Source organism: Struthio camelus, chromosome 13 (assembly GCF_040807025.1).
Source record: "Struthio camelus isolate bStrCam1 chromosome 13, bStrCam1.hap1, whole genome shotgun sequence".
Classification (NCBI taxonomy): domain Eukaryota; kingdom Metazoa; phylum Chordata; class Aves; order Struthioniformes; family Struthionidae; genus Struthio; species Struthio camelus.
Genome location: NC_090954.1, coordinates 14,496,477 through 14,517,886, shown reverse-complemented (window position 1 = coordinate 14,517,886; position 21,410 = coordinate 14,496,477). Strand labels below are relative to the sequence as shown.

General features: G+C 38.8%; 1 protein-coding gene and 1 long non-coding RNA gene across 7 annotated transcripts in view; one reads left to right on the top strand and one right to left on the bottom strand.

Annotated features, from left to right (window-relative positions):
• ATP10B (ATPase phospholipid transporting 10B (putative)) overlaps positions 1-21,410 on the top strand; it is a 331,169-nt gene that overhangs the window by 281,845 nt on the left and 27,914 nt on the right. For all 6 annotated transcript variants that reach the window (XM_068959946.1, XM_068959947.1, XM_068959948.1 and 3 more), the window contains 6 exons: positions 4,399-4,484; positions 7,556-7,662; positions 11,540-11,671; positions 14,238-14,365; positions 15,244-15,496; positions 16,389-16,624. In XM_068959946.1, coding sequence (XP_068816047.1) covers positions 4,399-4,484; positions 7,556-7,662; positions 11,540-11,671; positions 14,238-14,365; positions 15,244-15,496; positions 16,389-16,624 — 942 coding nt within the window. The remainder of the gene's footprint in view (positions 1-4,398; positions 4,485-7,555; positions 7,663-11,539; positions 11,672-14,237; positions 14,366-15,243; positions 15,497-16,388; positions 16,625-21,410) is intronic.
• LOC104151033 (uncharacterized) overlaps positions 14,280-21,410 on the bottom strand; it is a 91,031-nt gene continuing 83,900 nt past the window's right edge. The window contains exons 12-14 of the long non-coding RNA XR_011143963.1: positions 19,661-19,722; positions 14,472-14,586; positions 14,280-14,359 (exon numbers count right to left, since the gene is read on the bottom strand). This is a non-coding gene — a long non-coding RNA (uncharacterized lncRNA). The remainder of the gene's footprint in view (positions 14,360-14,471; positions 14,587-19,660; positions 19,723-21,410) is intronic.

Genomic DNA, 21,410 nt, shown 5'->3' with positions numbered 1-21,410 from the left:
AGGGCTTTCCCAGGTTGTGGATGGTGTACCGTAAAGCACACCTTTTCCAGTGCTTTCTAACTATGATTATGGAGACTTCTTTTCCTGAGAAAACCCAAGAGATTTATTATGAAGAAATTTAGCAAAAACCATTAAATTGCCTACTTAAATAGAAAAAATAAAAACTGCTGCATTTATGTAATGTGGCCATACTTCACATGTTAGGTTTTGCATTATTCCCTTTCTTTTTTCAAGTGCTCTAATATTATGCAAAATGCAAACTTTTGCCTCAGTAGATTTATAACATTAGGAAGTCTTCCTTTAAGTCAGAAGCTACTGTATGCTGAATTACACTTTGGACTCCCTATTAATGGTTATTATCTTTAGTCTTTGAGTCATTATGTAGCTTAACTCTATGCCCAGAAGTGCTTATACTTATTACAACTCATGTTTCATAAGCCCAGTGGAATGCAATCCCAGCTGTGGTGATACCCAATATTCAGGAAGGTCAGAGCTTAAATAGTCAACTGTATCACCCTGTTATTTCAAAGTATTAGTGTAAACAGCATATTGACTGAAAAAAACCAATCACTATGTGCTAAATATCATATGTACAAATTTTAGTGTTCTTATCTGCAACTTCTTCCTTATTCTTTGTTCTTTGTGTAGTCCAGTGATTTATGTGCTGTGTAAAACTTAATCAGACTTAATAGTATCTATAAAAATGTGAATCTTTAAGGAAGGAGGAAATATATATGAATGAGTTTATTTCAGGATATGCTTAGGAATATTGCAGTTCTCCTAACTGGGAAAGGCTGAGAGGAAGGACATTTTTTTCCCCTTTTATACTATTTTCTGGCCTGAATTTTCAAATATAAAATTCTTATAATCAAAAGAAAAACATTTTGTGAGAGAAGAATCATCTTTCTCCACCTCCTTTCTAGCTTGGAACCTATTACGTTGCTCCATGAATAGTAAGCCACCCTTCAGTTTCCTTTAATGTATTACTGTTTTCCTATTGTACAAATATTTCCAGCACAACCAAATATGCACTCATTTTCCTGTTGAGTTTACTGAACTGAACACAATTCAACAGAGGTTAACAATATTTCTTAAAAGAGATTCTTAAAATATTTAACATAGAAGGAGTAGAAGGTATATAAAAAGCATTTATATGCATCAAGCTTTTATTTTTCCTCCAACATTCATTTTTAGATCAGACTCTCTACTCTCTTGTAGTAGATTCAATATATATAAACTTAAATATATATAATGCATGGGAAAAAACCAGGAGAGAAAAAGTAGTGCAAGAATTAGAGCATACTAAAGGAAAAATTGATATTTGGGAACTGGGAAGGTGAGGAGTTTCTCTTGCAGTCTGATAGAATTTTTATAAATTCTAATGAAGGATTCTTAAGATTTCCGTTTTCTGAAGGAGTCCAATCTCTGAAAGTCTCTTTTGCTTCAAGGATAAGATAAGGAGCCCCAGAAGCAGACCTGATTTCCAGCTCTGAACTTTCCTGATGGGAGGAGTTTAGATTCAAGCGGATTTCAGTTCCTTAAGCATTTTATTACAAAGCAATACTGATTATCTCTTTCATGTTTCTCACATCCCATTTTTATTACCATTGCTTAATCTAAATTCAAGGTCTTACGTGTCCTTCCAGTTTTGGGGGGGGGGGGGGGAGCGGGAAGGTGACTGCAGTCCAAGTACCTTTGATGCAGTCCTGCTTCTGTATGCAGATTTCACCAAGCACCAAGCCTGTTTCCTTGAACTTATGAGGAATCAAACAAAAGCGTGTGTTGTTGTTCAGCTCCAAGCACCTTTAAGTGAGCACTTAGCCTGAAAAGCTATCCTGCTTTGCCTCTTCCGATGCTTTTGACTGTTTCTAGCACTTTCCCTATTTTTGTTTTCATTGTATGTTTTTTCCTTTTAGTCTTACTTGAATGTGACGCACACATTCAAACGCACAGGCTCTCATTTTTATGATCGTGTACTCCTGGCTAGTAAAACACCTTTTCCCACACATTTCAAAATCTTGATAAGTCTTGCATTTGAACTTGCTTCGCTTGAAGTCTGTTGTTGTTTCATAAAGATGTTTGACTCTTTGTTACATCCAGCTTAAACAAAGGCAGGTGCTTTCACTAATTAGCATCAGTGATGTCTTGTCCAATACACAGCATTTTCTTCAAATAATTTAACCAATTATTAAACCAGCAGAGAAAAATCTCAAATCTGGTATAGCATGATATTATCCTTCTGGGAATATGATTCCCACATTAGATTTTAATAGAAGATGAGAAGAAAAATAATGCTTTAGGAATGTATATTATTCCTGATCTGATTCCTGTCAGATTGGCCCATTTCAGAAATTGGCATATTTCATTGATAAAGGATTACATGTGATACCTCTCTTCCCTGCCAACATTTCATAGGATCATAGGATAATTCAGGTTGGAAGACACCTCAGGAGGGCTCTAGTCCTACCTACTGCTCAAAGCAGGGTCAGCTCTAAGGTCAGACTAGATTGCTCAGGGCTTTATGCATTTGAGTCTTGAAAACATCCGGGGGTGAAGACTGCACAACCTCTCTGGACAACTTGTTCCACTGCATGACTGTCCTCAGGGGAAACAGCTTATTCTTATATCCAGTCTGAACTTCTCTGTTTCAATTTATGTCCATTGCCTCTTGTCCTCCCACCGTGCACCACTGTGAAGAGCCTGGCTCCATCTTCAAAATAAACTCCTTGTAGGTGCTGGAAAGCTGCTATTCGGTCCCCTGGAAGCCTTCTCTTCTCCAGGCTGAATAAGCCCAGCTCCCTCAGCCTCTCCTTATAGGGCAAATGCTCCAGCCCTAACTGTCCTGGTGGTCTCCACTGAACTGACTCTAATTTATGACACCTTATGCTTTTTAATACCTCTCTTGTATTAGGGGGGGAGTGAGCAAAGCTGGATGTAGTCTATTCATTTGGACTGAAGCTAAGCATAACTTTTGCAGATTTGATGAAGTCAAATGCTTCTGAACTCAAATATTCCAACTTCAGGTAAAGACAGGTGAGAGTGGCTGAAGTTGAAGATCCTCCAGTGTCAGAACGTTGAAGTTTCTGAGAACGTGCCTGTGTGTATTCCTCTTTGTTTACAGACTGTGAAGTAGTGCAGTTGGCATACAGCAAGTTTGTCATTTTACTAATTGTAAATTACTATAGAGAACGCCACTTCAGTTCCATCTTGATGTACATTCATCAGCAGACTCAGGAATAGCAGCTCTTGAAAAGAGGAAGGTTCCAGTATTAAAAATTTAGGAAGATGACAAGGAGGCAGCAAGTGAACTTGCCTTAAGAAAAAGAGATCAGGAAGAGTTGGAACAGGTTGCCCAGAGAGTTTGTGGAGTCTCCTTTCCTGGAGGTATTCAAAACCTGCCTGAATGCGATTGTGTGCAATGTGCTCTAATGACCCTGCCTGAGCAGGGAGTTTGGACTGGATGATCTCCAGAGGTCCCTTCCAACCTCAACCATTCTGTGATTCTGTGAAGAGGTCCCTGAAGAGACCAAGGGGACTTTCTCAGCAGAAATGTGTTTTCATTTAAGGATTTCAAGGTGTTTTGTCCAACTGATACAGAATGGAACACAAAGTATACCCCTGTATACGCAAAAACCGACTTGCTAGTACCTGGTTTCTAGTTAATTACTAATGTCTTGGTCGGAGTCAGATAATTAGTTAACGGAAGCTGCACATAGAAGAATTCAGATTGCTTGTCCCGTACCTCTAACTTAGACAGGAGTCTAACTGTATGACAGTTGTGAAAGATATAGTAAAGGTAAGTCATCTACTCCAGGCCACCATCACTTGCCACACTTGCAGAAGCTTAGCAGCTGTTAGTAGCTGAATGTTGTGTCTATTTTACTGGAAAGGGGTAGAAATACCCACTTTAAAATTGTTTACAGTCAAATGAATTTTTGTTTACCACATAAGAAAAAGGCTGGAATTGATTTATGTTTGTTTTTAAAACTTAAGGAAGAGTGCAATTTGAGGCATTAACAATCAAAACTATTGGCAGCTTTCAACCTTGGTGGCACCCTCTAGTGGCCAAGAGCGCAGTGTATGAATCTGAGGGCAAGTCTTAACCTTACAGAGAAGCAGAAAAAAAAAAGCTTTGCAGGCAAGCTGTGAATCACATCCATTTTCTAAAGAACCTTTATTTTTTGGTGGTGAGGCGGATTTACCAAGCCACTTTGTGTGTGTGTGTGTGTGGTTTTTTTTTACACTCTGGTATTGTGTTATTTTTCCAGGAGTAAGACTTATCTGTTGCTGCTGTCACAGAACGTATATAGGTGCTGTATTTAGGTGCTCTTAGTGTTACTCATTTCAAGTATTCACCATTGAATTTGACAGTCATTCTCAGTGTATTTCCTCTCGCAGAATGCTCCTTTTGAACCAGAGCTTTTTGAGAACATCCTCATCTGTGAAACGCCTAACAACGATCTCAATAAATTCAAAGGGTATATGTAAGTATGTGCTATCAATAAATGCATTTTCTGTCTGAGCTTTAGTATTTCACTTGGGGGAGCTGGATGGAAGCAATATATTTTACAGGACTGATGGATGTCACTACTGTCAAGCTGTAAGCTTGAATCTATGTTTTAAGCCAAGGCATGACCAAGACTTAACTTTGCATTTGCAATTGTTTCATATACGTTGTTCTCACAATACTTCATCTCTTTCCAGAATTCAAACATAAATCCATTTACATTTGAGCTGTGGGTTAGGCTACGCTAGATTTTAAATCTAAATCCTTCCTAATACTTAAAGGTGTTCAGTTGCATGGCTCTGGTTTCTTCATATTTGTGGCCACAGGGAGAAGATATGCAGGATCTAGCTAACAAACCTGACTTTCTTCTTACAGCTGGGAAAAGCAAGCAAGCAAGGAAGAAAAATCTGACTTGATCAATGGATTAAACTAATATGAAAAAATGGACTTTTTCAGTGTAAACCTATGAATGTGAGGAAAAAGCTGCATCGTCTATTCCCTATGTTCTTTCTTTCATTAAATAATTATGGGACATGCGCAATGGATACATCTATACTAGCGAATTCAGCAGATTTAAGCCCATTTCCTGGCCATAGAGTCAACTTGTATGGCAGAGCTCGTGTCCTAAAATTCTGTTTTCCTTGGCTGCTTCTGAGGGGCCTCCTCAGAATGGTCTGTGCCCTTGGTCCGTGCTGGTTCCTGCACCGTGCCAGGGAATTGTCTGGAACACTAGCTACTGTAGACCAAAAACATGCCACAGATTATGCCAACAACTCGACATGAACGTTCATGTGCTAGCATCCGCGTCCAAGTCCTGGCTCTGTTTAGTTTACTAGTAGCTAAGCTAGTAGTTACTGTCTCTCGGTGGGGATGCAGTAAGTGTGTTGCACCAGGAATAGCTGCAAATGGCCAGATCCTCTAACATGAGGAAACCAGCCGGTTGTGTTCTCTTAGTTCTGACCATTTCTAATCTCATCTTGAGAATTTACGCCCTGCAAGCCTGATGCCTTTAATAGCAATGCCGTTTCCCTCTCTAATGTGACACTTTAAAAGGGAAAAACAGGTCAAGTTCATATTGACCACTAGCTGCTGGTTACTGTTTTTGAGGGTATAATCGAAATTGAAGCAATCCTTCCAATTAGCCTGCTACAATATGAAACAAAAACATGAGAAAGTGGAAATGTAGGCTATATGTCACAAGCAAACTCCTAAAAATACACATCCTTAGGATTCAGAATTGGCTTCAAAATCATCAAATCTCTGCTAAAACTCTGTAACAGAAATATCTTCTGGATATACCTACTATCTCACCTGCCTGATGGAATACAGAATTAATTGTCTTTTCTTCCTGATTCAGTGATAGATGAAAGAAATTTCCAGTGAAAAATTTTCACCGACAGTTAGCAGAGGTTTTTGCCTTTCGTTTGCTGATGTTTGAGCCATTTTGTAAACCCAAATCACATGAAGCAGTATTCAAACAAAAAGTGAAATCTCAACAAAGAAAGGTGTGACCAGCTTACACGGACTACTTCAAGAGTTACATACCCCTACAGTGCCTTCAGGTTACATTTTTCTCCAAGAATCCTTAATAAATCACTAAGCTTCTAACGCCTTGCTATAAGACCGTAGCAGTGCTGGAGAACTCTCTGCTAAAATGACAACAAAGAACTTAGTCACATCCATCAACACACCTGACCACAGTAACTTCTGACCAAGGGGATGCAGAAAAGCTTCTACTAAATGGTTTCACCAAGGCTGAATCTAGACTTCTGCAAAAAGAGGTTTCTAGGATTGTTTTTACAATTTATTAACAAAGACACTTTCATGAATATTTATTGACTAGTGCAACCCCGCTTGTAGGATACTTAAATCTCATTCACCAAAACCTGGGCTTCCTGTACACAAAACACGTATTGTTAACCCACCTGATGTCCAAAGTGAACATAACTGAGAATCTGTAATTAGTAGCTGCTTTGAAAACCATACACCTCCATCCCAACACATTGCAATGACCTGCTCCTGGTTTAACACTGCAAGTCAGAGCAGCCTTGCAACATTTCTCTCTAGAGTTTTTGAGCAAAGTCATTATTCTATCAGCTGTAGGTATTTGGAACCTAAACCTTTTCATTCCTCTAGTTTGATGTCATGTATTCGTATGCAGCTGCACATGGACATAGGACTGTACATAGGCCTGAGATAGCAGCTAATCATGCCTCACATTTGAATTACACTGCAGTTCACTGGTAAATGTGAGGTGGAATAGCCAACAGAAAGTAGCCAAAGATATATGTTCTAGAAGAAGTTTTGGTTTATGCTAATATTTGAAGTAACAGACCTAGATGCATTGACTGAAGTGAAAAATCTCAGTAGGAGCCTATCAGAGTGTATAAGAAAGACAGGGAGCAAAAATAGTTGTATGCTTTCATTTTCAGGGGCAAGTAACAAATTGCCTGCCTGACAGAGTGTTGATTGTATGAGTTCCATTGACTTTTCATTAGTCCGTTCTGCTAGCAGAAGGATTTGGTGTGTGAGTGGAGATCTTCAGCTGGAATAACAAGTTTTCAATGCAGCGTGAGAGTGAAGAAACCCTCAGTCTACAAATTCATGAAGATTTGGGCCCCTTTGGTGGCCAGCAGAGAGGCAGAGGCTTGCACAGAAGGCTAGTATATTAATCTGAACCTCTAACCGCTGGTGAACTCTGCTGAGTTTTCTAGAAGAATTTCATCTTACTTAAGTCATAGAATGTATATTGGCTTCTTTTTTTAGATACTAAATCTGCCAGATAAGGTACCAAGTGAAAGCCAAAATATCTTCATATTGATATCCCAATACACATAACATGAAAATGGGCTTTAAAAGAGATACCTAGACTTCTGCATGTCTTCTGAGTGGAGTCTTTATTGAAGATAAGTAGCACAAAGTACAATCAAAAAAAGGCCCTCAGTTCCTTGATTTCAACTTGAGCGAGCACGCACACATACAGAGTTTTGTTTAATACTATGTGAGAATAGAAAAGAACATAGCTTTATTTTACTTTCTTTCTTCTAGGGAACAGCCAAATCTTGAACGGATTGGTTTTAGCATTGAAAGCCTTTTGCTTCGTGGATGTACAATTAGAAACACCGAGGTTGCAATAGGAATTGTTGTATATGCAGGTAAGGTGTACTCTCCATCTAGCTAAGCACAGAATTTCTCTTTAAATATCTTTAAGTAAATATGTGCACTCTAACATTGCACCATAGTTTGCTAGTTTGTTTTAAGAACTGGTAGTGAACGGGAAAAATTAATAATTTGATAAAGTCGAGGTATTAGTCATCTATCCTCCAAAGCCAAAGAGTTGTTCTCTGGCAAGTGACAGTATCCTTATGTATGTTAAATGTCTTACTACACTTGGGCAAAAACATCCAGACATATCAGAAATTGATAAGGTGAGTTTGTTCTCTCTCTCAGGTCCAAAATTATGATTATAATGCTGATTTCACCTGGCATAAAATCTGTCCTGCTGCCATAAGGGGGAGTTCTGTCAGTCTTAGGATAGAAACTAATCCAGCTGAACATCCAGCCAGCAAAAAAATGGCTCGTTTTTATCACAAAGCCAGAGTGCTAGCACAAGGGCAAGGAGGGCAGTGAGAATAAGCAGCTGGAGATGACAGAAGAGGCAAGACTGAATCTTTCAGCAGCAGCAGCAGCTCAGGTTTGTGCTGATATAGCGTGTCCGTGAAACTATGAATTTCATGCAGCGGAAAGATGAATCGAATAAGATAGCGTCAGTGCCTAAATCAAGCGCAGGGATGGCAGCTTCCACCCAGCTTTCTCAGGACGTTTGAGCTTCAGAGTGTTACCAGTGCTTTTAGTCTGTGAGCAGTTTAGCGTTGACTTTGTCAAATGTACCCTATTCTTGCTCCAGAAAAGTTGTATCAGCTACCCTCTTTTTCCCTCTTTATTTGTAGTTTTAATAAAATTCAATTTAAACAGAAAAAAAAAAATCCAATTCTTAGTTAGTTTTGATCTCTCTGGTAGAGTCATGTCACCTATTACAGAGCTCAGGTTCCAACCAGCAGCTTGGGGGCTCAAGGCTGGGCCACTTAAGAGAAAATAGAAATCAAGGTGCTTGCAGGAGTCGTTCGCCTTACATTACCCTAATAATCCATAGTCTCCAGACTACGGAGACTTATTTTACCTGACAGCCTGCAAAATGGCTATTCTATTTTACTATCGACTCACTACTGTGGAATCGGACCCTAAATGGCTACAGCTCCCATAGGTTTCCAGCATGGCATTTATTCATGGGCCTTTCATTGCCTGCTTGTTTGAGCACCGCATGTCCTGATGGTGCCTACCAGACAGCACTGACTGTTTCTGTGGACGGGAGCTAGAGGTATTCCAAACCCATCACTCTGTCTTTTCAAGTAGCTACTATCTAAAAATCTCTATGGGAACCATTCTTTATGGAATTGGAGTAGTTTGTCTTCCCTCCTCTTGTTAGGATTCCAGTTTTAATTCTCATTAGTCAAGTCAGGCTCCTCTGACCACCAGCACAGATTGTAATGTGGATCACTGCTAATGTTGCTTAAACTGCTAGCTGTGAAGGCCACAGTTTTAGAGTATTTCGCCAACTGTGGTGTCTGTGATCTGAGTATGCCTTCATTATGATTTTTCAACTGACATCTAATTGTTAACATCGGCATAAAAGTTCGTTCTTTTCTTCTTCTAAAATTAGACTCACCTGAGCCAGTACTAACTTAATTTCTAGGGTTCTTTGACATTGATTATACTCTGGCTTTTAATCATGATATGTGACCTTTTCTGAACAACCGAGATCAGTCACGTTATAAAATGACACATTCTCCATTTTTATAACTCTATTACTCCTCAAACTTACTTTCTAATGGAAGCCTTTGTGAAGCACAGAGACTTCACTTAATGTGATTGTTTAGCCTGTGCAGTTCGCATCCAACTCAAATATGATTTTACTTTTTTACGGCTACCCAAATGATTCCACACAAAGTGGTACTGCTAATGCACAAAAACCGTGTTACGGAGCAACAGCCAACATACTTTTCCCATACTGATGGGGATGGTTACAAGAAATACATGGCTTTCAGATAGTAAAATGAGAAAGAGAGAAGAAAAATGAGGTTTCAGTGGGTGTATCAGCATCCAGAAACGGAGAGATAAGATACCACTGGGGTAGTGAATGAGGTGCTGTGTTACACAGTATATGAAGCTGTGAAGATCCAAGGAAAAAGGTTAGTTTATTCCTCTTATTTCTGATATTCCACCAATTGCAAGGTGATATATGTATTAGAGCTGTGTGGAAAACTCCTTTTCTTGGTGGTCAGCTGAAGTGGAAAAGAATGATAGAGCTCAAATTTGGAAAGAAACCCCTTCCCGTTCTCTTGCTGAAATAAATCCATCAACATTTCCTTGTGGGGGGAGGGGAGTGAGTATTTTTGTTTTGTTTTCAACATAAAATGGTACGTTCAGCCTGAAATAAAAGTAAAGTGTGGAACAACATTCCCACAGCTGCTGGAGGAACAGAAGAGCAGGCAGCAGTACTCTCCTCTCCTTCACAGCTCAGTGGTTAGAGCATTTGTTCACCGTAGGGAAGACACAGTTTGTGTTCTCAGCTCTGCCAGTATGGAAGTGAAGCACGCATCTCCTGCTTCGCAGGTCGTACCCTGAATACCTGGCTATGTGGAACAACTGTGAACGTACATGAGCTGGAAAGGGGCATTAGTGGTATAAGCTGGTCCCACTGACAAAGCTCCAGGTTGTGCAAATAATTACATATTCATTGGAACAGGAAGCCAAGAGTCCCTGCTCTTGAGTGAACGTCCTGAACATAAGGCTGGAGAGTAATTTTCTCTCCTGCTCTCTGCCTCAATTAATAATCTTTGATGTAAAATTGGAGTGAATCCAGTAAGAGTGATTGAATTAGACCTACCTTAAAGTCTGGTGATAGAAGACTTTAGTTCAAATCGCTTCCCTAGAGAAAGCCAAAAGATAGATTGGAAAACAGTCCCTCTGATACACATCATGCACATATAAACAGAAAATAAGTACAACTCTGCAGAGTCTATTTTCAGAAAAGTGACTGTAAGAATAAACATAAATGATACCATTTAATATAGCAGCAGATGGTATTCAGATATTACAGTTGTGGGGACACAGTTTTGATAATATTAATAGACTAGAAAGAGCAATTTCTTCTTGTTGGCTTCTTACAGGGCTCCTCTTTTTCCATTTGAAATATACCAGCTCAATTCTAATTCAATAAGTTTTATGTATTCGGGTTATTTTATTTCTTGTCCTACTGTTTTGTTAGTACTTTACATCCACATAGTGAAAAGCTAAATGATATTAGTATCTTTCACTGCCAGATCTGACATGTTGGGCTTTATTTAAGTTGATACATAAAACGTGTCTAGCAGCTTCTAACTAGTCGACGAAAAATGTTCAAATGCAAGTTTCAGGAATCAGTGCAGAACCTAATCAATTTCCTTACAAAATGTATAAATATAATATTGTTATTCTTCCTTTTCATCTCGAAGAGATTTAGCTTTTATGTAGAAGCACGTAAGTGCTTATGATTCCCAAGAGATTTGAATGTTGATACAAGTCTTGCAATCCTGCTGGACCTGCTATCTTTGGGGCAGTAAAACGCAGATGACAGCTGAAATCTGTAATGTGATTGGAGGTCTTTTGTAACCCTCTGAGCTTATTCTCAGACTTTATTTCCTTCTAATGTGGAAAGTGAGACCAACATGATGTGTAATTTCACCAAAAGTGCATATTAAACTTTTTGGAATGTCTGTGGCGATTTGTACATTAATGTATGCGTTTTATTTATACATATGCACATATATACTTTCACATACTGGTATTCAGTCAAACTGGATCAAAGCAGAAAGCAGAATCAAATTAACATTAGTCACGTGTATCCTGCTTCTATTTTGAGAGAGAAATATTTTAAAGAAAAAACTTAGAAAATACTATACAAGCATAAGTATGTCTGTTTGTGTTTTGAAGGTCATGAAACTAAGGCCATGCTAAATAACAATGGTCCTCGTTACAAACGCAGCAAAATAGAACGACGGATGAATATGGATATTTTCTTCTGTGTGGGACTTCTGCTTGCAATGTGTCTTGTTGGAGCAGTAGGTATGAAGCACGGACAAAAACCCTCTTCTGTTTTGGTGCTGTTTCTGAATGGTGATTGAAACTGGTCTTCTAATAGGCATGAATATGATCAAATCTAGAGCCAGCTGCCCCATGCTCTTGGGGTCTTTCTAAATAGACAAGTTAAAATGGCAAATTAGAGCAATCCAGACAGAAGGACAGTCAGCTATGGCTATGAATATTTCAGATAAGAGCCATCTCAGGTATGGTAAAATAGGCGTAGAACAAGAGACAATAAATAGGTTAGTGCATTATAAGAAGTGGTACTTATCAACTGAGATGTGCTGCATGAGTGGATGTTCGCTCCTAGCGTATAATGATGAACCTTCATTTCAGTAACGTCTTCCTCTAATGAGTTCAGGGGTGATGGGCTGATGTTAGCCAGAGGTACCCAATCTGTACTCTATGAGATGTATAGAAGTATGGCTGTATACGGATAATTCGTCCAGTTCGGAGTCTTGCCACAGCTACCTTCTTTCTCAGAGGCCTGTTTACAGCAGGCGGAGAGATAGGTTAGTTGTTTAGGTAGGAGCAGCCTGCAGTTTTCTGGGAAGGTCTTGCAGGGCCTCCCTTGTCATACGAGTATACTTGAATCTGGTAACTGGGTGGGCTGGGACTATCTGACTGTATCTTACTTGATTGCTAATCTCAAATTGTCACCTTCATTACATCTAAGCACACGCATGCTTTCTAGCGCTAATTAGCATCTGTCCTGGGCACATCAGGATTAGTAGGTCCTCCGAACTCTGAGGAAAGGGATAAACTTTAATCCCGGTGAGTTTTGAATGGATTACTATAAGGAGATATCAGAGGACCCCGTGAGTGTTTTCTGTTCAAAGCTCCTTTTTTTCTCTTTAGTCAATCTAATCTCAGCCATAATTTGCTTAGTGCTACAGCTCTGGTTTACTTTCGTATATACAAAGTCTAATTGTGTGGCCCTGCCAAGTTTTTCTGAATCTGCCCTGTCGGCCTGTGAAGTGACACCCACACACACAAGTCATCAGTGTAATACTGGTAGAAGTAAAAGTGATCCTAAAAGGTGAACAATAGAATCAACTTGATCACTTTTTCAGTTTTGCTGCCTCATGTTGCAGTCGGCCTTTCTGGCACAGAAACGGGATTTCAGTTTGACAACTGAGCTGTGTGCTAGGGAGAGAAAGAGACTTTATTTTCATTGTTCATTGGCTGCTGTCATGTAGATTTAGAGACTTGTCCTTCTCATACTGATGTGCAAGGGCCCTTGAGTAATAAAGCCCTGTAATTTAAGGTTTAAAGTAGTCCCAGATGAAAAAAAATCATCATTTAAAACCAAATTTATCCGCACAGGTAAAAAAAAAAAAAAAAAAAAAAAAGAAAAATATAAAATGTTCATATCTTAAGTGAAATATTTAAAATAGTAACAAGTCCCATTACCTTTCATCCATTCAAAATGCCCCATAGCTCTAATACGTGTACTTTGTAAACTTGTGTGAATGTAAGATTCTAGAAAGAAATATTACCTGTGAATCAATTATCAGTATTTTTCTTGTATATAGTGAAAAAGCGGGTTATGAAGTAAGTTGTGGAGAGAAGTTGTCCTTATTCAGACATGACAGAGGTCTCTGGCAACCAGAACGTATTCCTGAAATAATTTGAATTCCTTTGGCAGCGTTTAAGTGGGCAGATGCTGCAAAACAACTGCTTTTTTAGTTGGTACTAATAGAAGTTTTATCAGGCCTGGGTATGCAAAGTGGACTAATAGAGTTTTTTGGCAGGTAAAAGGCATCTGGAACAGTAATGCAATGTGGGGAAACTGAATCATTTGTCCTAGTTTTCTGCGAAGTTTCTGGAGCTGTAAATTTAATAACATCCTTGAGCAAAGTTTATTTCAGTAAGGACAGTATGCAGGATGGTAAAGTAATTGTAATGGGATGTTGGTAAGTCCTGAACAAGACGCTTTGCTGTAGTACTGCGATGAAACATGCAGATATTTAAGATACGGAGGAAGCAACATCAGCTTGGAGTATAACTTAATTGAAGGGAAATAGAGGGAATGTAAAAAGAGTTACCAAGACTAATTATAGGGAGTATGTCAACTGTAACAGAGAAGGGAGGAAATCAAGGATGGTCAGGAAGATTAGAAGGATTTAAGTTTGGCTATATAAAAGCTAAAAGCCTTCTCTCTCTTAGAAAGAGGAATTTTAGCCCTTAGCACTGAGGTTTCTTAAAGCTAGGTGGGTAGAGATGGAGCCCTCCAGAGTTGGGGCACAGAGTGAAAAGCAGAAAGTCCTGTGAGGACAGCTGCTGAAGGAGAGGTGGATAAGAGGATTAGTAAAAAAAAAACATAACTACTCATTCATTAATAGTGCATCTCTCATGTACATGTGCTACAGAATTCTGCATATATTTCACATTCCCCAGTAGATTTTACAGCATTGCTTGGGGGCTGCTGCTTTGGAAATCTTCTTTTCTTTTAATTAGCATAGCGGTCCATATTTGCAAATTTCAGAATCTTTGCCCAGTCACCTTCCTGTTCAGTTTATTTCAATATTGTGTGTCATTCATACAGGCCATGGCATTTGGAGTGGAAACTTCTCAGAGCATCCACCTTATGATGTCCCAGATGTGAATGGCAATTATCTGTCTCCAGTTGTTGCTGGTTGCTACATGTTCTTGACTATGATAATCCTGCTGCAGGTAAAAGATCAACAAAAAATTCTCTGTTATCTTCAAAGAAGAAGTTATTTAAAATTACATATGATTGCTAATAAGCAATTAATATCAACTAATAGCTATTTGATACCTTCTTAATCCTGCTTGAAGATATTGCTAGGAGAGTTTCAAAACATCCAAGCGTGAAGTAGAGTGTCTTTTCTATTTTTCAGCTGCAGATTTTTCTTTGTTACTGTTGAACACCACTAGGATATAGATAGGAAGGATATGTATTATATTATTAAATAGCTCCAGAATTTCTAACATACACACTAAGGAGGATGTTTACATCCAAATGTCAGCTTTTTCTTTTCCTACCTGCATCCCTCGTTCCAAAAATAAGACTGTCACTTAGTGTCTCAGGAAAGCACTGAAACAAAAATTATTGTCATTTTTGCTAATGGGGAGTAATAACTAGGTATGGTTGTGCTGATTTGAGAAAGAAGCTAAATTAGGAGGAGGCTGTAGGAAGTTCTGCATGCACAGGAATTGCTGGTGTAAGTTTTTTACTTTAAGAGTTACAGTCTGTGCTAGTCCATCCTTTTCAGGAGAAGAGCGCTGTACACCTCTGTTTAGAAAATATGCTTTGTAAGAGCATATTCTGAAAGATCCAAGATCTTTGTGCTTGGAACTCCAGGCATCTTGTCATATATTTGTCATTTATTGACCCTGTTTATCCATTGCTGTTGCACGCTGAACTTTTTTAATTTCTAAACTGTGCTTATTCAGTCCTACAGTATGTCTCTGGGAAGAACTGTTTATCTGCTTTTTCTGAACAGTGTTAGTACATCTGTGATAGGACTTTGCTGAGAGAAAGCAGTAAGATTTGTCTTACCCCTCAATGAGATTTTAATCTCTTTCAGGTTTTAATCCCCATTTCTCTCTATGTGTCCATTGAATTAGTCAAGTTGGGCCAAGTCTTTTTAATTCACAATGATATTGACCTATATGATGAAGAAGCAGATTTGCCCATACAGTGTCGAGCCTTAAATATCACTGAAGATCTCGGACAAATCCAGTATATCTTCTCAGACAAAACTGGGACACTCACAGAGAACAAAATGGTATTCCGACGCTGTACTGTTGACGGAAATGAGTTTTCACATCAGGAAAATGGTGAGATGCACATTCTTATGCTTGCTTTTCTCTCTGAACAATGAAATGTTATTAATTTAAATAGTAATATTTAGAACTACTGAGCCTTCTTCTGGTTGACTGAAGAGCTTTGATGTCTCCATCTTGTGAGGGACTCCTGTTATGCAGATCCACCAAAGTGAAAGAGTTTTCAATGATTCTGAAACCAGGTGTGAAGATCTTCCTGTTCCCACTGCCGACATCTCAGGCCTTGTGATGCACTGAATGCCCATTTGAGACTGCAAAGGGAACATTTTCTCTTTCATTTACAGACTCACAAACTGAGATTGGTTCGTAATTAAACTCAGTGAGTCCAAAAGTAATTACCATAGAGTCTTCTGCGTGTTAAGAAAGATTACAATTACACGTTTTCTAGAGGAGACCCCAGCTGCAGTCAATATCTGATGTGCCTCGGTGTTCAGGGCTCATTGAATCTGTGGTTTTGACTCAGGCCCGTTCTAGATTATTACTTTCTCTACATAGTGCTAAGGATTTTCTTAAGCTGGCAAGCAGCTGCCAGATAGATGTTTGTGCTCTGTGACTGAAAACATTAACAACGTTGTGAATTACCATATTTCACTCTCCTATTCCAGTTGACTGCAAAGTGCAGCTAAAGAGACTGAGCATTATGAGAAGTCTATAAAAGTGATTGATTGCTTTGAAAACTTATTTTTATTTTCTTGCAATCATAAACATTTCAGAGTGGGAGTTGTCAGAAACTGAAGTCAATATTGAAATTAGTCTGGTGTTGTTTTTTGAGTTGTTTTCACTTTGGGTTAATTAGTTTCTTTTTTTTTTTAAATAACCAAGGAATTCCTCATGAGCAATGCGAAAAACAAAATAATAGATAAGGTTTCATTTTCTCTTTTTACAGCCAGACGTCTGGAAACTCACAAGGAGTTGGATTTAGATGATGAGGACTTCGCAAAACTTCAGCACTTCACTCTTCCTTCCATGAATATTGAGCAACCAGCCACTTATAAACAGAGGACCGTAAGACCTTTAAGGAGGTGCCAGAGTGCTAGGGCTCGTTTTCAAGGCCATGCAAGGCAGAAGTCACTCGGTCGTCGTGACAGCAACCAATCTCAAGTGGCATTCAGCAGTACCATTGTGAGTATGAGCAGGCAGAGCCGATACATTTTAAGGATTTCTCCTGTGTATTGCGTTGTGTGTTGGGAAGCCAGCAGGCATGCAGGAGAGCACAAGCCATGAAGAAGGCCGAAGGGGGAAGTAGCTGACTTGGAGAGAGGAAATTCTAGCCTTGATGGAGCTGAGAGAGGGATGTGGGATACAGCACTGGGTTTCTCACATAGAGCGCATGGGCTGCAGCTAGCAACAGGGTTGGTGAGGGTTTGGGAATCAGGGTCCTTGTATCAAAGGCCACAGGACAAGCATGGGGCACACAGTTGAGTTTTCATGGCAGCTGCTTAGTAGGAGGAGGATGCTGGAATATGAGGTTCAAGGATCAAGGATTCACAATGCTTGGCACAAAGGGGAATGAGGTTACTGTAATGCTCTGGTGCACCAAAACTGCCTGGCAAAGGAGTGGGATGAGGTGGTGATTCTGGTCTGGGAGCAAGAAAGAGGAGCTGGGGAGGGGAGCAGGATGTGAGACCGGGGCCTGGCTCTGCAGAAGTGGGATGTATGGGTCCTCCTGGGAGGTGATGATGAGGGAGATGACATGGGACTGAGAGCTGCATTTGAGCATAGCACAGAAAGCTGTTACCAGCACTGCAACATATCATCTCAGCTAAACAGAGTTTAGCCACCCCATGCATTCTGCATGGAAAATGCACGAGCTGCACTCTGTAGAGCAATTCTGGGAGTCTGTTAGTGTGTCAAAAGGTATTTGTTGCATTTCATTCAAGGCAAAAAACATGGCACTTTTTACACAGGTAATATGAATGAAGCTTAAAGAGCATATCACAATAAGTTCTCAAACCCTGCAAGGTTCTAAATAACTTCGTCCCCCTTCAGTAGGTCTGCAGGCTCTGTCTCACTTAAAGTACTGACTTTGAAGTGCACACTGCACTAATAAAATCTTAGACTCGACTGCATTGTAGACCTGAAACTTGCCAAAATCTGACACAACCTAATTAAATCTTCAAGAAGAAAAAAAACAGACTGAATTTTTAACAAATGTTTCAGACAAGACTTTTTATTGAGTCTAGGAGAAGGTTGAACATTTTGAAAATCAGAATTCCAATTACAATTAAATGCCAAGAAAAACCTTCCGAGAATTTATTTTAACAAATTGTGATAAAAACAGAGTTCTCAGAACTTTATTTTCTGCAATGATTCTTCTTGGCAAAGCTTTTGACTGGAGGACTTTTTTTGGAGCATACAGCATAAACTTTAAATAAGTTTATGATAAGATCTTGCTTGCCTCATTCAGTTTCCCTGTCATGTAGGAGTAGATACTGGTTAGTACTCATCCAGCCTAGTTCTCCACCTATGATATTGAGAACCTCTCCACATCCATTTACTTTACAGGTCATGAGAGGTCAAGTGTGGTAAACAAATTCCTTGCCAGAGATATTTCCCCAACTATCTTTTTTTCTGCCAGGCCTTTTAGGTTTCTAATACTTCTCAAAATTAACTGCTGTGCTATTTTTTCCCGCTGTAAAAGCAATATCTGAGGAGCTGGTATCAAACACTTGCTTTGTTGAGGAAGATAAACTGCTGTCATGGAAATAACCTGTGCTAGCTGCTAAGAGGTGTCACTTTATCTAGATAAATCATGTAACCTCTATGACAAATATGAAGATGCAGTAAAATTTAGATATTGCCCGAAGGCCATCCTATATAGTGATATCTTTCAAATGATGCATAACAGTGTCTTTCTTACACCAGCCAACTCAATTCCCTGGTAATGAAACGGGGATAATGAGACTTTCTATGTCTCTATTTCTTTATATGTATTGTGGATAAGGATTTCCTACTCTCTGGAACTTGCACGTCTTGTCTGACGTCTTTGTGCATTGCTAAGAACATCTGCAGCGTCCTGAGTACTCCAGTTACACAGATAGTGCTGTGGGCTTGATCATATATTTCAGCAGTCAAAGCTACTTAAAATAAAATCTTTGAACAGTATATAAGTGAAGATACAAAGGTTGCTATTTAATTTGATTAATGTGAGGCTTGCGGAGTCTTTCTGGGTGAATGACTGTTTAAAAAAAAAACCTATTCAGGTATTCAGTGGCAGTCAACAATTGTCAAGCACAATTCTCACTATGAAACTGTGAAACTGAGCTTCCTCAGATCCGCACAATGTAAGAGGGAAAAAGCTCTACTTTCTGTAATAAACAACATAATGTCTAAAGGCCAGTAGCTGGGACTGTATAGTTTCTTGTTTTCAGGTTTTTTTCTTAATAAATGTCAAGTTTCCAAGGGTTGGTTTGCCAGCTGCATGAAAACTGCTCATGAAAACTGGTAGCCTTGGGTAAAAGGAAAATTGAAGAACTTTGCACTGCTGAGAAAACACAGTGGTTTTGGGTAAGGGTTAGCAGAACATCTGCTTTGAGCACCTGCGACTCAGAACAGTTGCCAAGAGCAATTTAAACCAAGACGGCTGTTAACATACTAGTATCCTACAAAATATAAAGAGTTTAATTGGAAAGTAACTGTACCAAACAAAAGACAATCATTTACAAATATCAAATTTATATGTGAATAATTTTTGAAGCAAAATTATCTAGGCTGTGATCAAAAAAATTATTATTCTAAATCAGCCTTACATGAATCAGTGTTAAGCAAGGTTGCATATATTGATTTAAGTGCATTTCTACGGTGGTAATTGATTCAAATCAGCATGTTTGAGGCTTCATCTCAGTGTCCGGAGCAGTTTTGCAATTAGGAAGCTATGCAGCTACAAAAAGTATTTCAACCTGCCTGCTTGTGAATGTGTGTTCTCTGCTTGACAAGTTTTGATGTTTTGCTGAAATCTGAGAAGCTCTCATCAATTAATGTGTTCATCTCAGTGTGTCTCTGAGATAGACATGAGAACGATGGGTATTTCATGGTGTTTGACAAAGTTAATTAAACTGGAGCCTGCAGATCCCAGAAGAATAAATAAATAGCATTGTTTGTCTTTTCTCGAGTAACAATAACATAGGTATGATGCAGTGTCTAACTCCAAGGGCTTACCCTCTGTTTTTGCCCCTTCTGATAATTTTGTCCACAGTCCTCATGACCCATGTGGAAAGTCTCTGGAAAAAAATGCAATTCGTAAGACACGATGAATCCTATGTCCATCTAGAGCCCCCAGCATTTCAGTGGCAAAATCTACTTGGTGAGAGGTAGCTTGACCAAGTCTTTGACAACAGAATAGCAAATTTCTGACTTAATGGCAGTAATTATCTCTCTTACTTTTTCTAGAAGCACATCAGAAAGGTAGAGCTCTAACTATTAACAGTTACCCTTGGAAAATTAGAGATTGTCCTGGACAGATCTATCTGAACTCAAATTCAAGCTATTCCCAAGATTTAAAGTTGAGAATTGCTGTCATGTCCATAGTGTTTATACTGATACCATGAAAATGTTTAACATCTGCATGTGTCTTAGGCTTTACGTGGATAGGAAAAGAAAGAAGAAAGGTGTAGTCTTTATTTCATAAATCTCCCAGGGAGTCTGAGAGAGAGAAATACAGTAACTGACTTATTAACTTCATCAATTTATGAGAAGTCTGGAGGGAAAAGGGCAAGTCCCTATCTAAAGTGTCTAATGTAACTTGAAAAAGAAGAGACACACCAGTTCTTACACACCTCCATTGAAAGTGAAATTTTTGTTCTGTCTATCTAGCCTTCTGGAGAGACAGCCTTCAGCTCAACAAGAGGATATCGTTTCATTTGTAGCCTAGAAGGTAGCACTGGCCACATTACTGGTTTCTTTGTGTGTCTCAAAGGAGAGAATGCCAGTGTTTTTCTTAATGTGATGTCTTGTGGCTGCTGCAAATTATCAGAAGGAAAAATAAAATAATGTACTGTAAAACCGACAGCGCTATGCTTGGCAGAAAGACTTAACTGAACTTTGGAAGAGTAGGAGAAATATTATGAAACAATAGGAAAATTTAGAACAAGATAGAACATTACCACCTACTCTGTCTATGGTGCGATGCTGTTATGAGTTAAGATCTTGATAGCATATTTCCTTCTAGATTTAATAATTCCAATAAATAGTGGCCTGCTATTAAAAACATTTCTTGAAGATTCAGTTCTCCTATGGCATTAGGCTTTAGTGCCGTTAAGTAGAAGGAAAGCTATCAAGTTAATTAATTACTCTTAAAAACTGAATAACACTAGCCATTTTATAAATAACATGTTAGCATTTTTGCTAATATACTAACATTGATAGGGCAATAAATTTAATAATCTTCATTAAAGGTGTTTTGTTTCGTTTTTTCCTTTTTCTTGGTTTTTGTATTTGCTCAGGCTAGTCGATGAACAGACTTGTTCAACTGAATTTTTGTATGTCCTGAAGTTCCTTAAGGCTGAAGCAAAACAGGGAAATTCTGGTCAGCCTTGTTTTCACTAGATGTGAAAAAGCAAAGGAGAAAGAAAAACTTCTCTGACAAGTTTTTATTTTGTTTTATTTTGTTTTTAAAACCTATCTCGAGGCCACAGCTGACCTGTCAGTGTTTCTTTGTCTGACAATTTTTCAGGTTTTCAAGAGGAAAATTTTAAGTTCAGAAAGTTTCAGCTGAAGTAGAATACTCACTAGTGAGCTGTCATTTTTAGCATGAACTTTTAGAGGCAGATATTGAGGATATAGATTTAAAAAAAACAGATAGAATGAAGTTGGATAGGAGGGGCTGAGATCCATGTGTAAAAATTTGTGGTTCCTGAGCTTTATTCTAATTGTGGTAATGCATGAAGAAATGGTATGGATAGCTGGACAA